Below are 25,571 nucleotides of genomic sequence, written 5' to 3'. Positions count from 1 at the left end.
GTGGGATTTAACTTTCAAGACTGCATCAGTCTCCGAGGCCTGTGACCGTTTCTTTGACGCACAAACCGAGACCCTCCAGTGCATGAAGAGGTTTTAATTTAATTTTATTTTTTTTATACAGAACATACCTTATTAAGCAGCTCTTTTAGCAACAAAAGAAGACTGATTTGTGCTTAGAATGCTTAGAAATGCTAGAAATGTTAGTGTGATAGTGAACAACCTGTTTTAAAGATTAAAGTAAAATTGATTAGAAAAACCTGAAATAAAGAAATCAAAGCAAACATGGGTTTTATAGCTATGAACAGCCACACCAAATATGCATTTATTGCAACTGGTCACTTGATGTCAGCATTCGCAGTACTTAACTAACCATAAAAACAGTTGGTGGTTTTGATTTTTTTTTAAAAAACTTCTCTAATGAGACTCAGATTGCACAACCCTTTTAAAACTACCTGTCAAAGTGGGTAGGCCAGAAGATGATTTATAGGACATGAAAGAGGAAAAACAAAACGCTCCTACGCAAATGTGTTCCTGTGTTCCTGCACTTTGGACTGAATCTATGCTTGTGCAATGAAAACTGATTAATCTAACTTCTCTGGGCCCCAACTGTGAAACGGTAACAGACCTAAAAAAACTAAGGCTTTCCAATAAATTCAGCATAGTAAAAATATATTTGTCTGTGAAATTAGACGTAGGAAGTGACATGATCTCCAGGGCACCTTGTGCCAGAGGCTGCCTCATTTTCTTCCAATCAAAGTTAGCATGATTTGTTGATAACCCAAATGAAATAATAATACATATAAGTAAATAATAATAAGAAGACTAAAAAAACATGGAAATAGCAAGTATAAGCTAAGTTCCAGTGTCAGTGCTCTCACGTCAATAACAAAAACATGTCAATACAGGTTTGCAAAAGCAAATTAAAACATGACAAAATGTGCCAGTGAGTCTGGTTTGACGACGTTGCGGCAGAGAGACAAATGTTGTTGCACAGACAAACAGCCCGCAAGGTGCAAAACAAGGTTACAAACTCTCTCTGCTACCTGTCCTCAGTGTAAGAACAGCTGCAGTAAAGTATTACTGCACACTATAACATGGGTGGATGGCTCATGCCACAACGCTGCATATCTATAGTATACAGCCATTAAGTGATATTTTGTCTTGAGTTAACTCAGAGGTCTTCCTGTTGATAAAGACTTGTTGTTTTTACTTTTTATATCCCTCTTTCCAGGCTCGTTACAGGCACATGTGCAGAAGCTTGAGGTAGCAAATGTTAGATAATTGGTCTGTGATATGTTTACAGATTAGCATGTTCGGTATTTCTGTCTTATGCCTTGCTTCTATACTGACTTTGATTCCTCTTTTTTTCAGAGCATACCTCCACCTATGCACCCACTAAAGAGTTGGTTTGAGTCATAAACTATAATTCCCCAATGAAGAGCAAAAGTAACACAAAAGTGTTTTTGTTTGAGTCAGGAGGCATCGATTTCTGCTGTTGATGCCAGTAGTAGGACCAGTACTTATGTAATAATAATTTGAATAATAATAACTTGAAACAAGCAAAGGCGCAGGGAGGGCGAACACATGGGCCTACGTCACGGACAACACCCACCAGCCCGCCCTCTGACGTCAGCACGATCGGCTCTTCAGGTCACCCTGTCGCTCCACTAAGCCTGTAGAGGGACGCAGGAAGACGAACAGGAACAGACTGGGAACATAAAACCATAGCAGTGTGTTCTCCTCGGTACAAGCGCGACTTTGTTCGAAAAAGTGATAAAAATATGTTGGACTTCTGAAAACAAAGAAAAATATGGCACAAAAAGACACGCTGCTGCATCTCTTCGCCGGGGGGTAAGTCTCATTAATGCTTTCGCTTCAAATTCACGGTATTAATAGCTCACATGTTAATACAACACGAGAAGCTTGGGCAACGTGTTACTTAATAGCTATATAACTACTTTAAACATGATTAATTTAAGGCATTTGTTATATGTGAGAGCCCACAGCCACAACATGCTGAAACAGAAACGGGAGCTAGCTCGTGTCGGTACTTCGTGACCATTTAATTATAGTCGGACACGTTTCTATTTTCACTTCAGCGGTGGGGCTTTTTGTGTCTTTTAGTAACTACATAAAAGAGGCGAGCAACGTTTGTGTTACCAATCCATATCTTAGACTAATAATCCAGGTAACGCCGCGGTGAACAATGAAAACCCCGGCTTTTATTCCCGTGGGTGAGCTAGCGTGCAGAAGTTTGCTAATGCCGGTTAGCTACCGTTAGTTAGCATTAGGATGTTAAAACGTTTGGAATTGTGGGATGTCGTAATATTTTTGAGGATGATAACATCGTGTTTAAAATTTTACACTGTGTAAAAACTAACATTGTGAAGCGTGTGTCGATATTGTGAAGTTGCGGCTATATGTAAGCGTGTCGTCGCGTTTGTGACGCCTGTGGTGCAGTCACGAGAGGAGAGCCTTTAGCTCTGTCATGTCCTTCTGTGCTATGTAATCCTGAAAAGCTGGACATACATCAATACTAGCGATGCCAGCACCAGCTGTTCAAATTCTGAGTATTTTTTTGTAATTAGGCTGATAATATTTAAGATTGAGAAGCCGTGTAGCATCGGCTTAGTGTTAAGGTCGCGTGTAACATCATTGGCTTGTTTTTTTAATGACGCCATTTTCCCCTTGAAATTGTTACGGCTGGCCTTAAGGGTATTTACTGATCTTGGCTTGTGAAATGCCCAGTGATACACATGTGGTCTTGAAAACACGATGAAAATTGAATTTACATTAGACATTATACATTAAAGTGGGGATGCCGGCTGAGCTTTTAAGCCAGCCTTTTCTGTTTAAAGTCGAGCTGGTAATATCAACTGTGCGCACTGTTCTATCCATTTCCCTGGGTGGCTCATCTAACGCTTTATTTCAACAGGGTTGCGTGTATGTGTGTGTTTGATTACGTAACGTCTACCTATGCAAGAGTAGATTTTTCTGTGCAACCCCAACAGGGGAGGATGAATGATTAGTGAACAGAGAATGCACAACTGGGTCAGGGGTTACTTTTGCTAAGATGTTTGACTCTGTCCTTCAGACACAGAGAAGCTTAATCTAATCTCTTCTAGACTTCTAAGCTTGTCAATGACAAGGTTACACGTTTAATAAAGCTGCACCAGAGAATGCTATAAAGACCTAAATAAATAGTTTGTGCAGAAATTAATGAGAATACTGTGTGCACTTTTCCAAGTGTAATTAAACAGTCTGAGCTGTAAAACTCCTTTGCCAGATGTGTCGGGTTAACGCACAGTGTTTCCACAGCAGACTAAATGACCTGTTCTTTGACCGTAGATGTTCATTGCACTTGGCCCAGTAAGCTCTTAAGCTGTTTTTATTATAAAAACACTCTACTCAGTCAAAGTATGGCCAAAAAAATAGACTCTCACTACTCTAAGCAGGTTGGCTGTCATTTAATAGATGGACTGAGGAAGTATCACCTTCTCTGCTCTGCAAAATATTAAACGTCCTAAGGCCAATAATCCTGATTTTTCTATGTGCAGGTGTAGTGGTACAATGGGAGCCATCGTGACCTGTCCCCTGGAGGTGTTGAAGACACGGCTGCAGTCCTCAGGCCTCACCCTCCGGCCTGTCTTCCAGGTTCAACTTGGCACCCTGAGTGGCACGGGGGTTATCCGACCAGGGGGTGTCACACCTGGACTGCTGCAGGTCCTAAGGTAAGATGTTTGTGTTGTTGTCAGGCAAATGGAGCTGCAGCAACCTGTCTGAGCCATTCCCTGCGGCATTTGAATTTCCCTACCTGCAAATTAGGACAGTGTGTTCCTTTGTGACGCGTTGGGTACTTTATTATTATTTGTGTTGGCACACAACTGTTGTGTATTTAGGCTTGCCTGACCTGTCGATGTAAAGTGTTTGTGTGGTAATGTTTGAGTCAAATAGTTGTATAAACTCCTGTGAGGTTCTTATGTGGTCTGTGGAAGTGGGTTGGGAGGCTGTCATTTGCTTTCTGCTTTCGTAGTCTTAAAACGATGCCTCTAATCCTGTCCTATATTAAGTGGGGATTAGGGGCACTGTATCCTGCTCCTATCAACTCCATTTTACCAGCTTTTTGAAGAGACAGAATAGTCCTTTTCTATGAAGCTTTAAGATATGGATAAAACCAGTCTTTATGGCGTCCATTAAAGTGGTCCTTTAATGAATATGCTTGAGGCTGGGAAAGACTAGAAGCAGTTCCAGTGGGGAGGTTTTAACCACAGTGCCATCAACTTTATATAACACTCCGAGGACTGAACAGGTCGAGACTGGTGTCGGCCTCAGCAGTAGGCTATAAAAACTGCGTATTCTGTAAGACATAAACATCTCTTCTCACTGAGTAGAGGTTTTGAGTGTTAATGAGAGGAGTGGAATGCATGGACCCTGCTTGATTGACTAGGTTTACATTACAGAAAATAACCCACACTGAAGTTGTAGCCTCCCTCTTTGGTCAGTCCCACACAGAGTAGACTGTCACATAGAGATCAAATTTCCTTCAAAGAGTTTAAAAAAAAACACTGGGAACACCGTCGACGTGACAAGTGAAACGCTGTCAGATGGACTGGGTTCAGTACCAGCTCAAGTGAACTGGGCTGGTGTAACACTCAGAGCGATTGCAGGATCACGATTGCAGCTATCAGATTAAATCCCCTAATAGAACCTGGAACAACCCTGCACAGACACTTGCTGCAGCAAATATGGAGACAGTTTAACATGTGTGGCAGTGCAAGGTTTTTTTTTGTTTTTTTTTTAAAGGTCATTCAATAAATCTGTCTTTAATGTCTGGTGGTCCTTTGCTTCTGTTTTAGATCCATTCTTGAAAAAGAGGGACCAAGATCTCTTTTCCGTGGACTGGGTCCGAACCTTGTGGGTGTTGCCCCTTCAAGGTACAATGAATTCAATGTTAACCGTTCACATGTTAGTGGCTCTTTTTCTTTTTTCTTTTTCATCTGTCACCACATTCTTTCCATTTTTTTATTTTATTTTAAAGTCTCAACAAAAAGTTTCTGTATTAGTGATACTTCCTGTTGGCAGCTAAACGCACAATGAGATGTTTTCTTTTTCAGAAACAATAAACAAAGCAGAGGAAGTAAAATGGAGCAATTATTTCTGAGTTTGCAGTTTTTAATGAGCATAGACACTTCAGAGTGTTTTAAACCACAACTTCTAACCAAAAACAAAAAGGAGGAGACCCTGCTTATGTTTCTCTTCTCGTGGTTGAAAACAAACTGTCTATAAACAGGAAGCCGTTATCATGCCAACAACTTCCGAGTCTGTCTGCCCCCTGCCTCGGTTTCGTGACTGAGCTGTTTTGCTCATCTGGGCGGGCTGCCTATACATTAGTAATTGTTTAAACTCTAGATAAATGGGCTTCTGTGAATGAGGTTTGGTATTAACAGATGCTGTGGCGAGAATATGTTGATATTGTTGGCTGTGAAACAACATGCCATTTGTTCTATTTTTAGTGTCAGCAAAGAGTCAGTACTTCTTCCTGTTTCCCCGGAGCTGATAGTGTTGAATGTAAACTTTGCTACACAACAGCAATAAAAGTGAAATGAATCGTCATAATACTTATGCCCTAAAAGCCGATTAGACTTTGGGACTATGTTAAAGTGAAAAAGGTTATTGATTAGTACAGGTACTTTTCCCTGTTGGTTAATTAGTAACCACAGGATTATCCTTTGGTCAGTAGTTCCACTGTCTCTCCACTCTTCAGGCCAGCTGATATTCAGAGCAGCTCTGTGGGCATATGTTGTGCCCAGTGCTTATTCAGCTCGTTCTGGTGCAATGACTGTGTGTTCCAGAAGCCAAGCAGAGAGGGCAGGGAACAGATTGCTCTGGATGCGCACTGTCAAAGGCTCACAGCAGCCTGAATGGAGTCATTACGTAATTGTTATGAAACCACATTTACTTTTCTTAAAAAAAAGGCATCCATAAATAAGCACGTTGATGCCTCTGTGCAGAGTTCTTAACAGTCTGTGTTTCTGTGTTTTTTAGAGCCATCTACTTTGCTGCATACTCGAAATCTAAAGAGCTGTTCAATGGGCTGTTTGTCCCTAATAGTGGATTGGTACACATGTCATCTGCTGGTGTTGCAGGTGAGACTTCTAAATTTGACATGCGTGTCATTAACATTAGTAAAATGTAACGCACTTCAGTTCTGTGCAAAAATGTTATCACTTATATTTGTATATCATGTGGACAGCTTCATCATTGGCTGCTGTTATGGGATCACTTTCATATATTATTGTCCAGGGATAATACTGAATATCCTCATTTTGCTCCTATTTTCAGCTTTTGTTACCAACTCTCTGATGAACCCCATCTGGATGGTCAAGACCAGGATGCAGCTGGAGAAAAAGTAGGTGTACAGTTCATTTCTTCTATCTCGTATGTATAAGATTTATTTAGTTTTTCTTTAGACACCGTAGTGTTCAGTTTCAGATCTGTGTAAAACGGTCTGGCCTATTCCAGAGTCTCAGTGGGTATGAATGTACTCCATATACCGTGACCTTAACAGAAACCTTTAAATTGAGCCTACCTTCTTGGTACTGTCCTTGGGTTCTGCAGTGCACGAGGCTGAGCGTGTGACCCAGCTCCATAAATACACACTGCTGACGCACTGACCTGCACGCAGAAGAGGAGTCCATATTTGCATTGCCAAGTACAGGGCAGTAGTATCATGTGAGGTCACAGGAGCAGGTCTGTTCAGGCTGTCTTTGAAGAGAAAACTCATATCTTGTAACACAAAGAGCAGCTTGTTGAAGGAGGGTTTAATAACTTAAAGCAACATTCAGTCAAGGTTAGACCAGCTGCTTGTTCATCCCAATAAGGAAACTCGATGATGCTTCAGTGTACAGTTGACTAAGCATTCACACAATAAGAAAATTGTTCTTTTGTAACTTTACATTATGACTTCAACTTTTTATTTATTCCAGTTCTTGGCCTCTGGTGTCTTGTGATACTTGTAACGGATGACTAAAAAAACCATGATTGTTCCATTAACCCCTTCACCACATGTGATTTTTGTCACTAATGAGCATGTCTTAACTTTTCAGAGCCAGAGGAGAGAAGAAGATGAATGCACTGCAGTGTGCTCGATATGTTTACAAAACAGAGGGAGTCCGGGGCTTCTACCGTGGCCTGACTGCGTCCTACGCTGGCATTTCAGAAACAATGATCTGCTTCCTCATCTATGAGACACTGAAGAAACAACTCGCCAAGAGGCAGTTCAGCTCGCCTAACGGTGAAAAGGAGAAAGGAGCGTCAGACTTCCTCAGCCTCATGATGGCAGCTGCTTTTTCAAAGGGTTGTGCATCCTGCATAGCCTACCCACACGGTAAACACACACACACCCACACCCATTGTTTACCTATTACAACATAACTAACGTCAGAGAAGAGGAAACTTAATAGTTAACCTTTTCCAATTCTTCTTGTGTGTCCCCACAGAGGTCATTCGGACAAGGCTGCGCGAGGAAGGCAGCAAGTACAAGTATTTTTTCCAGACAGGGAGGTTAATAGCAGTGGAAGAAGGCTATGCAGCTTTTTATAGAGGACTCGTTCCACAGCTAATTAGGCAAATCCCTAACACAGCCATCGTCCTCTCCACATATGAACTCATTGTCCATCTGCTGGGAGACTCCAAGTAAAGACATGTTTGAAACTGGGGATTTTCCTGACGAACTGTGGATGTCACGCAGAACCCAAAGCACACTGGGCCTATAGACTTTTGAAAATGCAGCACATAGTTTTTTTTTTTTGATGTGGTGCTACAAAGACTCTCAAGATGGAACTAAAGCAGGTTGTACTGTCGTCCAAAGAGCTAAACACAACATTTTATTGACATATTGTTAGCTTGTTAAAAATACACAAGAGGTCATGGTACTCATTGAACCTCCAAACCTGTGGAAAAAGGTCATCTTCTCTGAGGACTAAGTTTAAGTTAATTAAATTATTTTTGTTCTGTTATTGTTTTTGGATCGTGTTTGTTTCCTTGTATCAGTGGAAATTCCACCAGCATGCACGATTTGACAGGTTTGAAGGAATATTATTGAGAAGCACTGAAAAGTGCAGTTCTAGATTATTTTCGGTTCTTGTTATACTTTGCCACAATCTGCTGGGTTTAAAGTTTAAGTTAACAGAGAAATGTATCATATTTTTTCATTAATATATTACACATATACAGACTTAACTGTATGTTTTCTTTTGTGGAAAAGAGAAAATAGGCACCTTTTGCAATATAATGAAAACATGGATGGTTAGTTGACCAGTGGCTCAATAAAATGCATCAGTTGTCTGACAAAATAGTTGTGTTGTAAAAATCTGCCTTATCTGTTAACGAGGATAAAGCATGAAGTATGAGCATTTTTCTGCGCAACGATACAAAAAAATCCCTCAAACTAAGTGGACTGAACGAGGCACTGAGCCGACTACGAGTAAACACGAAAGTGTCGCTTTATTTAGTCTACCCTGTGTGCGATCATCTTGTGTTTTATTGTCTACGTGTCTGAGTAAAGCCTGATGTTGTGTATGTGTTCATCCATAACAATGGCCAAAAAAGCGTCACTGGTGTTGACTAATCAGCCAGTGAGACTGTTCTGTGTGATGATAGATCTAAGCAGTGGTTCTCAAACTGTGATGGGGAACAAATGCGAGTGGGTACACAGAGAACCTGGGGAGAAATAAACAAGTTTGTTTTTAATTCAATCTGGGCAGTTTTTACATTTTAGTTTTTTTTTTTTAATTGTTATTGACTGCCAAAAATTCTAGTGTGTGAACAGAACAAGTTTGAGAACCACCAGTTTAGGGGAAGTCTGCATGCATGTGGTTTTTGGGTTTTTTGTTCTAGTTTAGTTCCCAGAGTGTGTTTGCTTGTTTCACTTTTGAAGGTGTTTAGTTTTATTTATTTTTATATTGTAAAAATGAGAGCGTTTAACGAGCATGTTAAAGACATTCAGAACAGATGTTGAAACACAAATAAAGCACTACTTAAAGGCAGTGAAATTTAAGTCATGTACACATCAAGATGTTTACCACAGCCTCATTGGGCTGGATAAATAAATTGACCAAAGAGAGAAATTCATGTCATCAAACTATAGCTTTTATTTAATTTCAGAGAACTCAAATTGGATTTTTAGTAAAAGTACATTCAGTGTAAAAGCAGAGCAGATGTTTGTGGGTTCAGGCTGATCACTGCTCCAGGGAATGGGAAATATCCAGTAGAAAACATGGGGAGTACCTATTTTGGAAACTGCAGTGTAACAGAAATGGCCACCATTTTTGTAAACAGGACACAGATCAGAGAAGTTGTGAAATACTTAATAGCCATCAGCTGTGAGCAGCCTGCTTGTTACGGCTGGTATGATGATGGTACTGCACTCTGGTCACAGAATTATCAGTGACTGCGAAGTTCAAGCCTAGTGCCTAAAAGAGTTCAACTTTTAATTGAAAAATAACCATCAGGGTTAGTTTAAGGCCAGAATGACTGAGCTGGTGGTTGCTGCAGTCCCTCTACATATGTGAGAGACAGACATTTCCAGCAGAGCTTTTACAACTATTGACTTTTTTTAAGAGTCAGCTTAATGTGTGAAACGTGTGTGCTCCTTCCCCATACATCACCCATTATCATGAGATATCATTTCCAAAAAATGGCATGTTTATTATTGAATAATAACAGGCTTTTATATCTCTTTATCAACATAGACAAAGGGTATTGTTTCAAAATGAAAGCAAATATTGACTTACCTTACCTTTTTATTTTTAGAGTCCACACAGGCTTCAAAAATAATTGAGTAAGGTGGCCTTGACTGCCATGTTGCATTTGGACTACATGACAACTGCCATCGCAAATTCTTGATTGGATGAAGTTCATTTCAAGGTCATTTTAAGCCTCTACAAGTAGTTTTGGATCTGCTTTGGCTTTAGCTCTGTTTATATCTGCATGTGCTGGGATGGGGTTGTCATGTGTGGGGGACAAAACCACAGCCTCATCATCTAAGACATCTCGTGAAATGAAAGAAAAATGCCATAAAAGCAGGTATTTGTTAGTCACACGTTTTGGGAAACCATCTGAGTGCTCAGTGGTGAATCATCAAGAACTTGTCCTTTCTGCTGCATTTTGTTTTAGTTGATTCACTCACATGGCCCTCTCCAACCAGCACAAACAGGTTTCTGACCAAAGGACTGCGGCTAAGGCTGTCATGTGGAATTCCCATTCTAGGAAACGTATACAGGGTGTGACTTCCTGATAGGTCACCCTTTATAAAGGCTTTAAAAACTGTTTTTATATTTACTAGTAAAGCCCTTGGTAACTCACGATTATTTAAGTTAATATTTAAATTTGAGAGAGAGGGAGTTGCTCTAGCTCTGTTTTGCATTTTATCTCTCAAATACACAGAGCAATGAAAAAGTATTTTCTCCCTTCCTGATTTCTTTAAAAATCTTTCTCACAATTAACAAATTTTAATATTAGTAAAAAATAAGCAGAGTAAATAGAAAACGTAGTGTGCAACCTGACAACGTGATGCAGATCTCCCAAAGCAACATATCATATATCATATAAAAATGATAAAATCTGATTGAGTTGCTTTGCAATGACCTTAAACAGGTCTTCATGCTCGAAAACTGTCCAGTGAGGCTGAATTAAAACAACTGCAAAGATCCACAGTGATGTGAAAAACAAATACTTGATTGCAGTTCTTGCTCCCATGGGTGCCAAACCGTTATTAGACTTAGGGAACAATTATTTTTATTTCACACAGGGCCAGGTAGGTTTGCATTTCTTTTTTTCCCCCCTTAATAAATGAAACCATCATCTAAAAACTACATTTTGGATTTACTCTGGTTATCTTTGTCTAATACTACAATTTGTTTCGTGATCTGAAACAAGAGGCCAAATACTGTTTCACATCATTATATATACACACAAGAGGTAAGAGACTGTCAACAACATGTCAAACTTAGACGCAGATGAGCTACAGCAGCAGCAGACCACACTGGGTGCCACTCCTGTCAGCTAATTAACAGGAAACTAAGGCTACAGTTTGCATGGACTCTCTAAATTGGTACAACAGAAGACTGGAAACCTGAAAATCTGCTGTCACATTAAACCAAATTTTGTGTTTTGTATGTACTGTGATAGTACAGAGCCTGGCATTTCCAGGTATCTCTACAGCTATGAGTGGGTGGTTTGATCCAAATATCCATAGTATCAATATCAACATGGGCATTGCAACTAGATCGTTACACATTCACACACACTTCAATTTCAAAATGAAGGGAGATGCCTGCTGTGCTCTATTGTGTTTTGTAGTGTGCGATCATATGACTCAACAGTGCTGAGCAGACAGTGAGTGAGAGCATGATGGCAGGAAAAAAAGGAGACTCCTGTGGAATTATTTTGTGGCTGTAAATGAAAACACAGCAGACAGTGATGCGTGCAGGAAGGATTTTTTCTGCTATGACAACATTTTATACAAACATGAAAAACTGTGAAAATAAGAACTCGGAGCAGAAAACAGAAAATGAAGAGACGAGGAGGAAAAATACCCTTAGCACACTGGTACTGTCCTTCCAGAGAGGAAACGAAGATCCAGGAAACTTATAGCTGTGGTCAGAAGTTTGCATATTCTCATGAGCATGAATATCATGTTAATTTTGGGCTTTTAATGATTTCTTTGAACTGTTTTTTTCCAGGGTGGAATGATTGTACAGCAAACATCTTTAATGACTTTAAAAAACATGAACTGGGTGCAAAGTACAAATTAATTTGGAATTTTCTCCAAAGTATACATACAGGCTCAAGTATATACATACATTCCCACTAATAGTGTGTGAATGTGTGTGTGAATGGGTGGATGACTGGATATGTAAAGCGCTTTGGGGTCCTTAGGGACTAGTAAAGCGCTATATAAATACAGGCCATTTACCATTTTTACCATTTAATATTTAGTTGACATGTTGCACCTCAACCAGATTCATTTTGTAGTCACCAACAAGCTTCTGCCATACTTTTGGCTTGATAATTGATTGCTCTTATTGGCAGAATTGGTAGAGTTTATTTGAACTGGTTGGTTTCCTGGAACAGACTCTGCTTTTAAGTGTAGTCCATATATTTTTTAACAAGGTTGAGGTCGAAGCTTGGGAAGGTCAGTCTAAAAGCTTCATGTTAACCTGCGTCAGCCTTTCCAAAACCAGTTTTGATGTGTGTTTGGGAATTTGGAGGTAGTCGTCCTCCATCATTCTATCCACATTGTCCAATTTACCAGTCCCACTGGCAGCAAAACAGCCGCAGAGCACGATGCTACCACCACCGTGCTTGACAAATGATACAATGTTCTTATGTTTGAAAGCCTCACCTTTACCTTACATATTTTTTTTAATTGTGGCCAAATAATTTTTGTCAGCAAATTTCAGTGGCGCTTGAAGGCATCAATTTGGAGCAGGTGATCCTTTTTTCTTCTCAGCAAAGTGAAACTTTCTTCACTGTGGACAGAGACTGTGGCAATCTCAATTGCAGGAGTTAAATTATGGAACAGTCTAACATAAGAAATAAAAGACAGTCAAAACATAAAACAGTTTAAAGTAAAATATAAAAACCTAATTTTAAATAAGTATAAGAATGAAGAAAACGGGGTTAACCCAGGATGGTAATGTTGCTGGTAATGGTGTTGCGGTTCTTTTTGGTTGTTTTTTTGTTTTTTTGTTTTGTTTTGGTTTGTTGTTTTTCCATAACTTGTGTATCTGCAAATATACACATTCTGTATTTTTCATATGAAAGAAACTATACTGTGGTGGGGCTTGCTAATTTCTTGTTTTTGATTTATGTATGTTATGTTTTGTTTTACTTCATATGTTTATATGTTTCATATGTTGTTTGTTTAATTTAAGACAAAAAAAAAATTAAATGAATGAGAGGTAAAACTTGAGGGGGTAGGGACAAATAAGTAAATACTTCAGCCTACTCCTTTTCAAACAAATAATGGAATGATATTTTGTAATGATTGTGAAGGCACATGTTTGAAATGTTTGAAATAAAAATGAACTGAACTGAACTGAACTGAAAGACTTCTGGTGTTCCAGCAATTTCCAGTTCATGGCAGGATTGAGCTTTGGTTGTTCCTGAACATCCTAACCAATTTCCTTTCATCTGAGGGTGACAGTTAGGGCCTTCTTCCAGAACTTGGCAACGTGGTGACACATCTGAATAACTTGTACTTATGCACAGTTTTTTTGAACTGATGACCTTAGAATCTGCAGTTGTTTGGAAATGACTCCAAGAGACCTTCCCAACATATGTAAATCTATAATTCCTTGGACTTTGCCATTGTTCTCAATATTGGTCAGTCCAGTGACTGACCATTTGTAGTAAATCCTAATCACTAACAATAATATAATAACGCTTGGTCTTGTCAATTCAAAAGACACTGTAGAACCTTCAGCACCACTTATTAAAAGACTTAAGTGAGTAATGTACATATTAAAATCTGCTTGTACATTTTGGACCCTTAAAGATGAAAGAAAATCCAAAATAAAATCAAACGTGTGCACTCAATTCTGGTTTTTAAAGTAAAGTAATGGTGTATGCTGCACAATCAATCCATCCTGGAAAAAAGAACAGGGATGAATGCCCATTATGACTGTTAAATCAATGGGAAAGCAAAAATCCAAATATGTAGTGGTCATTAAAACGTATTGATTTTTAGCATATTAGTGATGCATTCATGCTATAAATCCTGACACCGTGCTTTACCCCACAAATTCCGCCTGCATAAGTTAAAAGTATCGGTATCTGTACTTGGTGATAATGGTTTTTGCAGTCCACCACTTCCAAAGACGAAAGGTGAGACCAGCGTAGCACTGCGGCTGGATGGTGACCCCTGTCTGTGGTAGAGAGAAGGAGCCGAGGCTGGGAGAGCAGCTGTGCTGTGATTCGTTAGTACCGTCTGGATAGGTTGGAGGATTGGTTGTTAGGAATTTGTTTGGGCGGGTCGCAGCAGAGCTGATCCAATCTAGCAGGGCCTAGCACGAGCGAAGAACTCAGCACCTGGCTGGCTAATGTCACCGTTGACGTGAGTACGGCAGCCAGAAGGCACGTAGGTAGCTATGGACGTTGCAACGCTGTTTGCAACACCTGGATTCGTCACAATGAACAGCAGGAGACTCACTTGATCTGTGCGCAGGAATCCACTGTTCACCACCCCATTGTCTGCCACTGCTCATATCTCGATAATGTTTTTATCTACGGCCGCTGCTGCCCCACTGTTAGCTGTTTACACTCGGTTAGCCGTTAGCCCTTTCTTCCTCGTGAGTTTCTGCTTGGTTCAGTAGCCCACCCGAGTCTTCTTAGCCGATGTGTTTCAGCGGCTGTCTGCACCAACAGCAAGACAACGGGCTCCCTGCACAGCCGATGGAAGGCTGAGGAGAAGATGCTGATGGGATTCCTTTACATCCTTTTAACGGGTAAGCTAAAAATGCCTAGCTTGGCCTGTCTTCCAGCTGTATGTGAATTAGGTTGCTCTGAGGTTGGTGGCTCATATTCTGGTGATTATAAGATAACCAGGTAGGACTTTGTCGTTGGTTACACATTATATATGTATTCACCCACGTGAAACTAAAAAAACTAACAAAAAATCTGCTTAAAATCATATAAGTGGGCAAACTGATTTCTAACGTTACAAAACTGTTTCGTTAGCTTATATAAACAGTAACCACTATGGTATAACTTTTACTGCGAATTGCATCGGAATTGCTCAGCTAAAATATTTTTCAATGTGACCTTCATGAAGGTCTTAGTGAGTGCTATTTTAAAATGGACAGTTATTGCAACTTTGATGAATTGTTGGGTGACATCTGAGGCATCTAGTCCACTGAAATCAGGTAGAAAGCCTATCAGGCACATCTTTACGGCTTCACAAACCATTAACGGATCACAAGGTTGTAGCTGTAGTTTCCCACTCCCACCAAAACTGGACTCTCTAATAATGAACAAGCAAGAAAATGGCTACTATTCTTTTGTTTTTGTTATTTCCTTTCAGGCCTGCTGGGTGCTCTGTGGGATAGAGTGACCGCTTTCGGTAAGCCTAGAACTGATTTAAACCTCCTGCATTCACAGGCTTGCACTTTGTATGTCTAAGTAGTTTCCTCCTGATCCTCAGGTGGGGTCAGACTAGTGGATGGGGACAACAATTGTTCTGGCAGAGTTGAGGTGCTTCGCCACAAGGAATGGGGAACTGTCTGCGACTACGGATGGGATTTCCGGGCCGCTGATGTAGTGTGCTTGGAGCTAGGTTGTGGCTTGGCTGAAAATGTCCATAATGGTCTAAGATTTCGTAAAGCCAGTGGACCTATCTGGCTGCATCAAGTCCAGTGCTCTGGACAGGAGAGCAGTTTATTACACTGCAGTGTTGTCCTCAACAGCAACCTGCACTGCACCCATGAGAACGATGCAAGCGTGAAGTGCTCAGGTGAGATCGAACAGTGCTGAGAACCAGTGCTGAGTCATTTCTGCTTTGTTGATACATAAAGACTCTGGACTGAGTGTCAGTGTCATAACTGAAAAATGTAATGTAATGTTGTGGTTATATTTTTTTTCTATTCTCTCAGGTACTCTTTTAACACCCATCCTCACCCTGATGTCACCCCACACTGTGTTCTTCCCCGGGGAGTCTGTTCGCTTTGTCTGCAGGGTTCTGTTGGGTCATCACCTCAGTGACTTTCACCTGTACAAAAATGGAGTGTCCACACCGCTGGTTACACAGAGAGCAGACCAGACCCAGAATATGATGGAGCTCACCCTGTCCGATGTAGAGACTTTCCACCAAGGCAGCTACAGTTGTGGGTACAGGATCAAGAGTGGCTTTCCTACAAGGCTTCTCAGTTCCCCACCCAGCAACGCAATCAACATCACTGTAGGTGAGTCACTGCTGCTTTGACAGTAACACTATTGCGCCATTGCCCTTTTCAGTTGCACATTATGTTTTGTGCAATCTTCTGTGGTGTGAATCTGAAAACTCAAGAACACTTCAGATGTCTTTTGTGTCTTTTTTTTTATCATAAGAGCCTATGCAAAAGGATCAGCATGAACAGACTCGCAAAATATTTTCTGCACTCACAGAGTGCACAGAGGCACCTCGGTGGGAGACATCTTGATAAGGAAAACTGACCTTGAAGATGTACAGAGTGTTAGCAGGCAGACTGGTTAGTCACACCCAGCATGTCTGCCATAAACAGATGGGTGCTCACACAGCAAAAACAGCATTTTAGAAGCGTCTGTGCAGATTTCTGTTTCCATTGTACGACATCTGACTGTTTATTAATGTGTGTCAGATTATTAAAATGTTATTGATGACTGAGAATGAACTCGACCTCAGTTCCCTCAACTGGCTAGAAATGTTCAGATTAGATAGGAAAATATACTATATTGCCAAAGTATTCACTCATCTGTTTACACACACTTAAAAAATTGAGTGACACCCCATTAAAACCCTCTATAGGTTGTAATATGATATCAGCCCACCATTTGCGGCTATAATGGCTATTCTGGCAAGGATTTCCATAAGGTCCAGGAGTGTGTTTATGGGAATTTTTGATCATTCTTCCAGAAGGGCATTTGTAGGTCAGACACTAATGTTGGACAAGAAGCCCTGGCTCGCAGTCTCTGCGCTAATTCATGCCAAAGGCATTCCTTTAGGTTGAGGTCAGGACTCTGTGCAGGCCAGTCAAGTTCTTCCACACCAAACTTCCTCCTCCATGTCTTTATGGACCTTGCTTTGTGCTATGGTGTACAGTCATGTTAGAACAGGAAGGGGCATCTGGGGGCCACTGTTCCCACAAAGCTGGAGCATGAAATTGTTCAACTTGTCTCGGTACGCTGAAGCATTAAGAGTTCCCCATAATCCCCCTCCATAAAACTTTACACTTAGCACAATGCAGTCAGACAAGTACTGTTCTCCTGGCAACCGCCAAACCCAGACTCATCCATCAGATTGCCAGACAGAAGCGTGATTTGTCACTCCAGAGAACTTGTCTGTATTGATCTAGAGGCTAGTGGCGGTGCGCTTAACACCACTGCATCCAACGCTTTGCATTGTGCTTGGTGACGTGAGGCTTCGATGCAGCTGCTCAGCCGTGGAAACCCATTCCGTGAAGCTGTCTACATACTGTTCTTGAGCTAATCTGAAGGCCACATGAAGTTTGGAGGTCTGTAGTGAATGACTGCAGAAAATTGGTGGCCTCTTCCAACTCTGCGCTCAGCATCCGCTGTCACTCTGTGACTTTTTACATGACCTACCAGTTTGTGGCTGAGTTACTGTCTTTCCCTAATTCCTTTAATTTTTTTTATAATACCACTAACAGCTGAATTTGGAATATTTAGCAGTGATGAAATTGCAGGACTAGACTTGTTGCTCAGGTAAAAAGTCCAGTACCACACTGAAATTCACTGAGCCCCTGAGAGCGACCCATTGTTTTACAGCTGTTTGTAAAAGCAGTGCCTAGGGCAGTGGTTCTTAACCTTGTTGGAGGTACTGAACCCCACGAGTTTCATATGCGCATTCACTGAACCCCTCTTTAGTGAAAAATAAAATATGATTTATTTCAAATTCAAGACATATGTTTTTTATTGGTGCACAAAATGAGCCATGCATGTCACGGTGGAGGCTCTGCCGAACCCTTGAGACCGACTCACCGAACCCCTAGGGTTTGATCGAACCCAGGTTAAGAACCACTGGCCTAGGGGCTTGATTTTACACACCTGTGGATGTTGAAGTGATTGAAATACCCAAATTCAGTGATTGGAATTGGTGAGTGACTTCTTTGGGGAATTTTGTTTTTTAAAGTATTTTGACCAAAACTGAAACCATGTTGGATTTTTCTCCATTTGTCCATCTTTTTTGACATTATTTTAAAATTCTGACATTGATTAACCAGTTTCACCGTTTCATTTTTATTGGCTGGTCTACAGTGGAGCTCCTGACTCCCCAGCACTGGTACAACACGTCCGCTGAGGCCCCGGCTGGTTCTGTCATCAAAGGCCAAAGTTTTAATATCACCTGCTCCACCCTACAACAGTACCCCGGGGGTTCCTTCCAGCTGCGTTTGATCCGCTCTAATGGCACAGTGCGCCAGACTCTGCCCGCACTCACCCCGTCCGTCACTTTCACCTTTCCTAACGCCCAGAGCTCCAACGAGGGCTACTATTACTGCCTGTACCGGGTCCAGCTAGGCGGGCGTACCTTCGTCTCCAGAGAGAGCCAGCCCCTGCCTATAGCTGTCAGAGGTGAGACTTTGTTGCATGTCGATATAAAAAAACATGTTTTTTTGTTTTGTTTTTTTAAATATTCGTTTTATTTAGATATACAAGTTACACATACCTACAGAAAAGTCCTCTCGTTCTCAGATCCAGATCCCATCCTGAGTCCAATGGGTATCAGCTGGCTCGTGTCTGGTCTGACATTTGTGGTGGCTCTCATCATCATAGTCATTGTGGCCAAGGTACTGTGTAATAAGGAGAGGAAGCCCTCAGAGCTGGAGAGAGAGACCAGAACCTGTGAGTTCCTTTTTCACCTGCAGCAGAGATTTGAATAACTCTCTTTTCTGAAAGCATCCTGTGTATGTACCCAAGGGTAAGAAGTGTGCTTCTGTTGGCAGGTGTGGACAACACTTATATTGCTTTATCGACAAACAAGCTGTGATCTGGAATGCAGGCAGCAGATACCTGAAGGTATTTCAGTACATAATTCTTGCACGAACCACAAGGTGCACCGGATTATAAAGCGCACTGTCGATGAATGGGTCTGTTTTCATACATATGGCGCACCGGATGCTAACATAGCTGTGTCGCTAGCGATCACGTAGCACATCATTATATACCAGCTAGCCCAACTTCAGTAACCCTACAAATATCACTGTTGTTAAGTTTTCCGTCTTCATTTATGTTGGAAGTGATAGCAGAGCTGTAAGTTTTAAGTTTTTCAGAAATCTCTCAGTCAGAACATGCAATATGATGTTTAGGAGGAAACTAGCGAGCTAACTTCCTGCTAACTTCTAACTCCATTAAATTTTATACATTCTGTTTTCATGGATGCCTGGATGTTAAACTTAATTGTTACACCCGGTAAAGGCAAGGCAAGGCAAGTTTATTTGTATAGCACAATTCAACAACAAGGTGATTCAAAGCAGCAACGCTGATCATTTTATTAAAGATGAAAGAATTTAGACAGTTTTTAACTCTCAGTGATGCTGCAGTGTTTTGGACCTGAAAGGGACGGAGTTTTGGACCCAGATTACTGTGCGAGGCTCCTGACTACGGTAGCCGTAATGCTCCGACAATCCGTCAAGCGGTGCGGCTTCGTAGCTTACCAAAGACATACTAAAACATTTTTTGACAGATTTTTGAGCGCCGTGTACCACATAAAATCGGTTCAAGGTCAGTACGCACAACCAGAATTCATACATAAGGCGCACCGGATTATAAGGCGCATTGTCGATTTTTGAGAAAATTAAAGGATGTTAAGTGCGGAAAAATATGGTAACAATTTATCTTCTGACAGGGATAGAAGTTTATTAATTTTTGCCATTATTTGTTTTAAAAAACAGTTTAATGTGGTGTTTTTTAGTATATAAACTAGCGCTGTCGAAATTAACCGTTAACGCAAACTAATCTGCCATTACGGTCAACGAGATTAAATTTTTAATGCAATTAACGCATCTGGAGTGCAGTATGTCAAAAAATCTGAAATTTTTCTGTCAATGTATTTTGGGCAATTTGTCCAAGTGGAGGTACCCTGGCACATGTGCAAATGGGGAGTTGTTCTGAAAGTGACGGGCAGCTGAACCAATCAATTCAATATTGAAAATGATAAACGCACATTGGCTCGCTCAATGGGAAATTTGAGTATTAAAAAAAAACAAGACGGAACAGTCAACCGACATAAAGTATTATGCACATTGTGCAAGAAGGAATTTTCTTTTCACCGAAGCACTTCCAGCTTGAAATATCTCATCGACGTGAAGCATACATTAGCTGGGGATGCTGCTAGGACTTTGGCTAAAGCGTCACCCAGCTTGCGACAGTACACTCGCGCAGCATTGGGGACTCAGTAAGTCTACCTCGGAAATATTGACTGACACAATTGCCAAGTGGATTGCAACAAACTGCAGACCTATTAATGTCATTGAGAACACGCACTTTACATATCTTTGGTTCCTCGTTTCAAAGACTTGAAGTGCCTCCCCAAGAGTGGCAGAGAGAGAGTGGATACATGTTTATGGAGTTTTTTGTTAACACGAATGTTCAAGATGTTCAATAAATGTGTTAAGTGTGTATATTTCCCCTTTTTTTCCGAGTCTGTTTGCACATGCAAATTTAAATGCAATTAATATGAATAAAAATGAATGATATTTAATCGTGATTAATCAAAATTAATCCACAGTAACCCTGTGATGAATCTGATTAACCATTTTTATTGTTTGACAGCACTAATATATATATATATATTATATATTAGTGTATGTTGAAGAAAACTATTCAAATTCTCTTTGGATTTAAGCATACATTCTTTGTGTTTACTCTGCATTTACTTGATTATATTGCATAAATGTCAGTTACAAGCTTAAATACAAAGTTGAAAAAAAATGTAATTGCAACCAGGCTATTGATCAAGTAAATAAAATACAAACATGAATTTCATGTGCGTTATAGCCACTCTAGTAGTTTAATTTATTGCTTATATGCTTTTGTAGAATTTGTGTCTTGACTGACTTATTGGAGAGTAATATATATTTCCCCTTTTCAAGCCAATTTTCAGGGCTCTCCGTGTGTCCTTCATGGATCTAGATGGCAGGAGATGTAAAAACAGAACCAACCAGCTTGGCTCCTAATCTACCACACCTTTTGGAAAAGGTGCCAGCTGGAACCATTTCACTAAATCCTGGATGAGACAGTCTTTACTTGTGATTACCACCGACCAATCTAAGGCTGCGTTACTTCGTTCGTCTTTGTTACTGTGGCAGAACAAAAGACCTGAGTGACCATTCAGCGTTGCATCGTTGTGACACTACCACAGAAGACTGTGTCTGAAATCCCTCACTATAAAATGTATGGGATCACTACATGCTATTTAGCGGACTCATTCAACCCCACAATGCACTGCAAACAAGCCCAACACGGAAGAAGAAAAATGGCTAATATGAGAAAGGAAACAAACTGCCACAGAAGTATGTGCATTAATCATTAGGGGGAAAAAAATCCTTGGTGTAATATATATTTATCACAAAAATGCATGCCTGTATTTATTTAGTCAACACCTACCCATCATATTTGAGTAGCATAATCCTCTACACAGGACTCAATGAAAAGTAACAAAGCGTAGTGAATGATTTCAGACACGGTCTAACGGACTGTAGAAACTATTTCTGGATCCAAGTCGATAAAGACTCAGAGTAGCTGTGAGATTCACTCAGACATGACTATTGCTGTGATGTATGAGGTGGAAATTGCTACTAAAAGCTAAACTGGGGAAACTGTGACGTAGGTATCTATGTATATGTAGTTTTTTTTAAAAAAGTGACGCTAATGAGAGGCATTAAAGGCTCGATGCATACTTGCCTACAGATCAATGATCCTTAAAGAATAAATTGCCATTTTTGTATGTAAAGTTCAACACTACTATGCATCTTATGTCATTAACAATGTAATGAAGAGGTTGCTGTTTCAGAATAAACCGTATTCTGTTTTGGATAATACTGTGCACGTCTAGTTAGCCCTCTGCACTTTTACTGCATTCTTTAACATTTGCACACTAGAAATCATAAACTTGCACATGACAACTTTTACGAATTTGCTGGTTGTTTGAACATTTTGACGGTTTATGTGTGTGACTGTCTTGCAGGCGCTTGAGCAACTGCTTAGATAATGATAGCCCACGATGATTACCATGCAGCTTAGAAAGTGTGTGTAAATGTATTTGTGCATTTTTATTTTTTTTTTTGTAGTAAGTGGGAGTGCTAATTTTAGTGCAAAGTGGATTTGTGGGGTGGGGTGTGGTTGAATAGTCCACACAATTACCTCCTACCTTATTTCACGGAACACTTTTCCTTGAGTTTGTTGGAAAAAGTCAGGAGGTCAAGGAAAGGTGTGAAGGAGATTGAAGGAGGGCTTCTAGCAGTACTGTGCAGTGCTGAAACTACAATATCCAAAATGCACTTCTTAATTCACCCGCATGTGTTCTTTACCATGTCGTTTCATGCAGGACTTATAGCCTAACAAAATGAGACTACATCTTATTTTCTTATTTCATAGCTGGATGGAGATGCAACACTCCAAACCTTCCAGCTCCCTGTTCACTTATCCCGGCTGACATAAAGCTCCATGATTAGAGATGGCACGATACCACTTTTTTATGTCCGATACCGATACCGATATCATAAATTTGGATATCTGCCGATACCGATATGAATCCGATATAGTGTTTTTTAATCAACAAAACTGTTTTTTAAATATCTTGCTGCATTTTGTATAAGTTCATACTCAAGTTTAAAACAACAACTACACTAAAGCTATTCTGTTATACCTGTATGCAAAAAAAATGTTTCATAGTTCAGCAATACTGATCAATCTAATAAACTTAAACCTACACCATCCTCCCTATTCTGGTATTTTAAAGAGTACTTAGCGTAAATATTAAGCAACCTAACTAATAGGGTTCCAACTCCCAGCAACAACAAAAATAAATAAATAAAAAATAGGGAACCACCCCTCACGCTCCACCTCATGATGCTTAATCGACGTAATCAACCTTAATTTGATGCAGTGTGAAAAAAATGCACAGAAATCAATTATTTTTCAAGAAATATTAAATAGATTCAACATCTTTCTTCAACAGAATTGCAGACTGCACAGATGGTACCTTCCCAAAGGAAAAAGTACTATAGCTTACTAGGGTATATATATTAGACTTAATAGTTACTATATACAGTAATTGACTTCTATTCATTTTGCATCAAATTAAAACTTTGGGTGTCAGATAATTATTTATTAAAAGCTAGACATTTTAAATGAGAATAAGAAAGAAAAGTATGTCTTTGTGCCCCCTTTTCCCTGTTCATGCCCTACCGGCCCCCCTGGCTAAACTTTGCTAGATCCGCCCCTGCACAGTTACCAGCGTCAGCTACGTAGAAAAAGATCCTCGAGTAGAAAGTAATATTAAATACATTCTAACAACAGCTGATCAAGCTTAAACGTGCTTCTGTTGTTCAGCCGCTGGTTTCCTCTTTCTGGTGCAAAGTGGGCCAAAAGCAAACTAGAGACACGGACTCGCGACAGAAAAGCTGATCAGCTGATCGTTAAGCAGTTTCATGATTGAAGTAGCAGCAAGAAGAGGCAGTCGCTCCATATATCGTTTGTTAAGCTTAACGCAGGAATGCTTTACAAACATTCAGAGATGGACTTACACACTTGCTTTACTTCTCTCGGGGATAACTTTGTCGGAGATGAAATGCCAGGTTGCTAGCGAAGCTCCAAATGTTATCCAGAGCACCGACAGGTCCCGCATGCCACAGCCGCTCTATCACGTGATGCATACTGCTCCAACGTGCTAACGTTCTGAGGTGAGTTACGGCGTGTTGCAAGTTTTGTGAGGTGCTTTCGTGATATTTAATGGATCGGATTACATTTTTTATTTTTCTCCGATATCCGATCCAGTAATTTAGGTCAGTATCGGACCGATACCGATACGTAATATCGGATCGGTCCATCTCTATCCATGATGATCCAAAAGTGTGGCAGTACAGACACTGCAAATGCAAATCGAACTGTTGTGTTCCTTAAAGATCTAAACAGCTCAATCTTATATAAATAAACCTGTTCTTCATGTCAGGTAATTCCCACCAAAACATACCTAGAAGCAGATTTTATCACAGTAGCAATCCTATTAGTTTGGGAGTGATAAACAGCCTGTTGTTGAGAATTCAAAAGAAACTGGTAATGGAAATGGACATATTTTAATATTTACATGATCTGTGCCAGGTTGTCACTTTTCTTAACTGTTTTCATGATGGTCGTATGATGCATCCCTATGAGATTAACTCAGAAGCTTGGTCTAATCTATCCTATGCCAAACACATGAAGCACTGAAGCACCTTTCTTTAGTATTCAGAGAATTTGAGTAGCTCTTATTAAAAGCTGCCTCACAGATGCAGATACGTCTGGGTCACTTCCCTCATGCAAGAGCGCTGCTAAGCAAATCTGACTATTCAGCTGCACCCTAGCATTCATGCACCTGTTTTTCTTTTCCTTGGTCCCTTTCAGTGTGCTCTGCGTATGTGTCCCCTGGGGGTCTGAACACTAAAGGTTTCAGTCAGCCAATGGCACAGTGGCTTCATAGTGTTATGGAGGTCACTATGCTATTGATTGAGCAACTCTTCCACACCATTGTTTCTTTTTGGTTTTTTCAGTGGCCTAACTGGGATTTCGGGATTATGTTTTTTATTATAGTACAAAAAATTAATTTGCCATAGTACTAGAAAAGAGGAGCAGGAGCAGCGACGTGTAAAAGCCTGGCTGATGCCCAGTTAGAGTATTGTGCTGGTGATTGTGGAAACCAAATAAGTACACTAAACTCATGTTCAAGAAACCAGCTGGAGATGATCTGAGCTTTGTGCCATGGTACAAGATTATTATATGCTCATGTTACTTGAGCCAAATTCTGACCGTACCACCCAAATACTGAAGCAGAAAATTGAGACTTGTGCTTTTCCGGTCTTCTTTTGTTGAATTTTAGCGAGCCTTTGTGAATCCCAGTCTCAGCTTGCTGTTCTTAGCTGATGGGAGTGGCACCCAGTGTGGTCTGCTGCTGCTGCAGTCCATCTGCTATGCATTCAAAGTTGCTTATCTACATACCTTGGTTGTAATGAGTGGCAATTTGAGTTATTCTTGTCCGACTATTAGCTCAAAGCAGACTGACCATACTCCTTTTACCTCTGGCGTCAACAAAGAAAACTGCTGCTCACTGGATATTTTCTTTTTGCACAATTCTCTGTAAACCCCAGAGATGGCTGTGTGTGAAAATCCCAGATCAGCAGTTTCTGAAATATTCAGACCAGCCCATCTGGCACCAACAACCACGCAGTGTTAGAAGTCACTCAAATAATCTTTCTTCTCCCATTCTGATGGTCAGTTTGAACTTCAGCAGGTCAACGTCTACCTACCATGTTATGGGCTAATAAGATATTTGCTTTACCAAGCAGGTGAATAGGTGTACCCAATAAAGTGACTTCAATAAAAAACAAAATACCTAAAGCTTTAAATGTTTACATATATAAGCTTCGTTTTTAATAGTTACAATTTTGAAACAGGAATACAAAACAAATCACAACAAACCCGGCTGATGTTAAAGTTGGATTATGTAGTACAAAAATATGATATCCAGCTTAATTATACTGAATCAAATCATAACACTGGGGGCAACAGCTCGTCTAGTGCACCTTTTACATTTTTAACCCCACCCAAACTTTTTTTTTTTT

General features: G+C 40.3%; 2 protein-coding genes across 2 annotated transcripts; both read left to right on the top strand.

The window, feature by feature from the left end:
* The first annotated feature begins 1,616 nt into the window (after positions 1-1,616).
* On the top strand, positions 1,617-9,047 carry slc25a33 (solute carrier family 25 member 33). Its single transcript, XM_082519884.1, has 7 exons — positions 1,617-1,851; positions 3,558-3,731; positions 4,857-4,934; positions 6,046-6,146; positions 6,343-6,409; positions 7,107-7,387; positions 7,500-9,047. The coding sequence occupies exons 1-7, from the start codon at positions 1,811-1,813 to the stop codon at positions 7,697-7,699; spliced, it is 942 nt and encodes a 313-aa protein (XP_082376010.1). The 5' UTR covers positions 1,617-1,810; the 3' UTR covers positions 7,700-9,047.
* A 4,831-nt stretch (positions 9,048-13,878) lies between these two features.
* On the top strand, positions 13,879-21,792 carry LOC309696487 (uncharacterized protein). Its single transcript, XM_082517736.1, has 8 exons — positions 13,879-14,510; positions 15,086-15,124; positions 15,206-15,514; positions 15,654-15,962; positions 18,013-18,327; positions 18,448-18,597; positions 18,699-18,771; positions 20,847-21,792. The coding sequence occupies exons 1-7, from the start codon at positions 14,477-14,479 to the stop codon at positions 18,740-18,742; spliced, it is 1,200 nt and encodes a 399-aa protein (XP_082373862.1). The 5' UTR covers positions 13,879-14,476; the 3' UTR covers positions 18,743-18,771; positions 20,847-21,792.
* The last annotated feature ends 3,779 nt before the right edge of the window (positions 21,793-25,571 follow it).

The sequence above is a fragment of the Aulonocara stuartgranti genome, assembly GCF_965226115.1.
Source record: "Aulonocara stuartgranti genome assembly, chromosome: 20".
NCBI lineage: Eukaryota > Metazoa > Chordata > Actinopteri > Cichliformes > Cichlidae > Aulonocara > Aulonocara stuartgranti.
The sequence above is the reverse complement of the archived record's forward strand: the minus strand, read 5'-3'. Positions and strand labels throughout refer to the sequence as shown.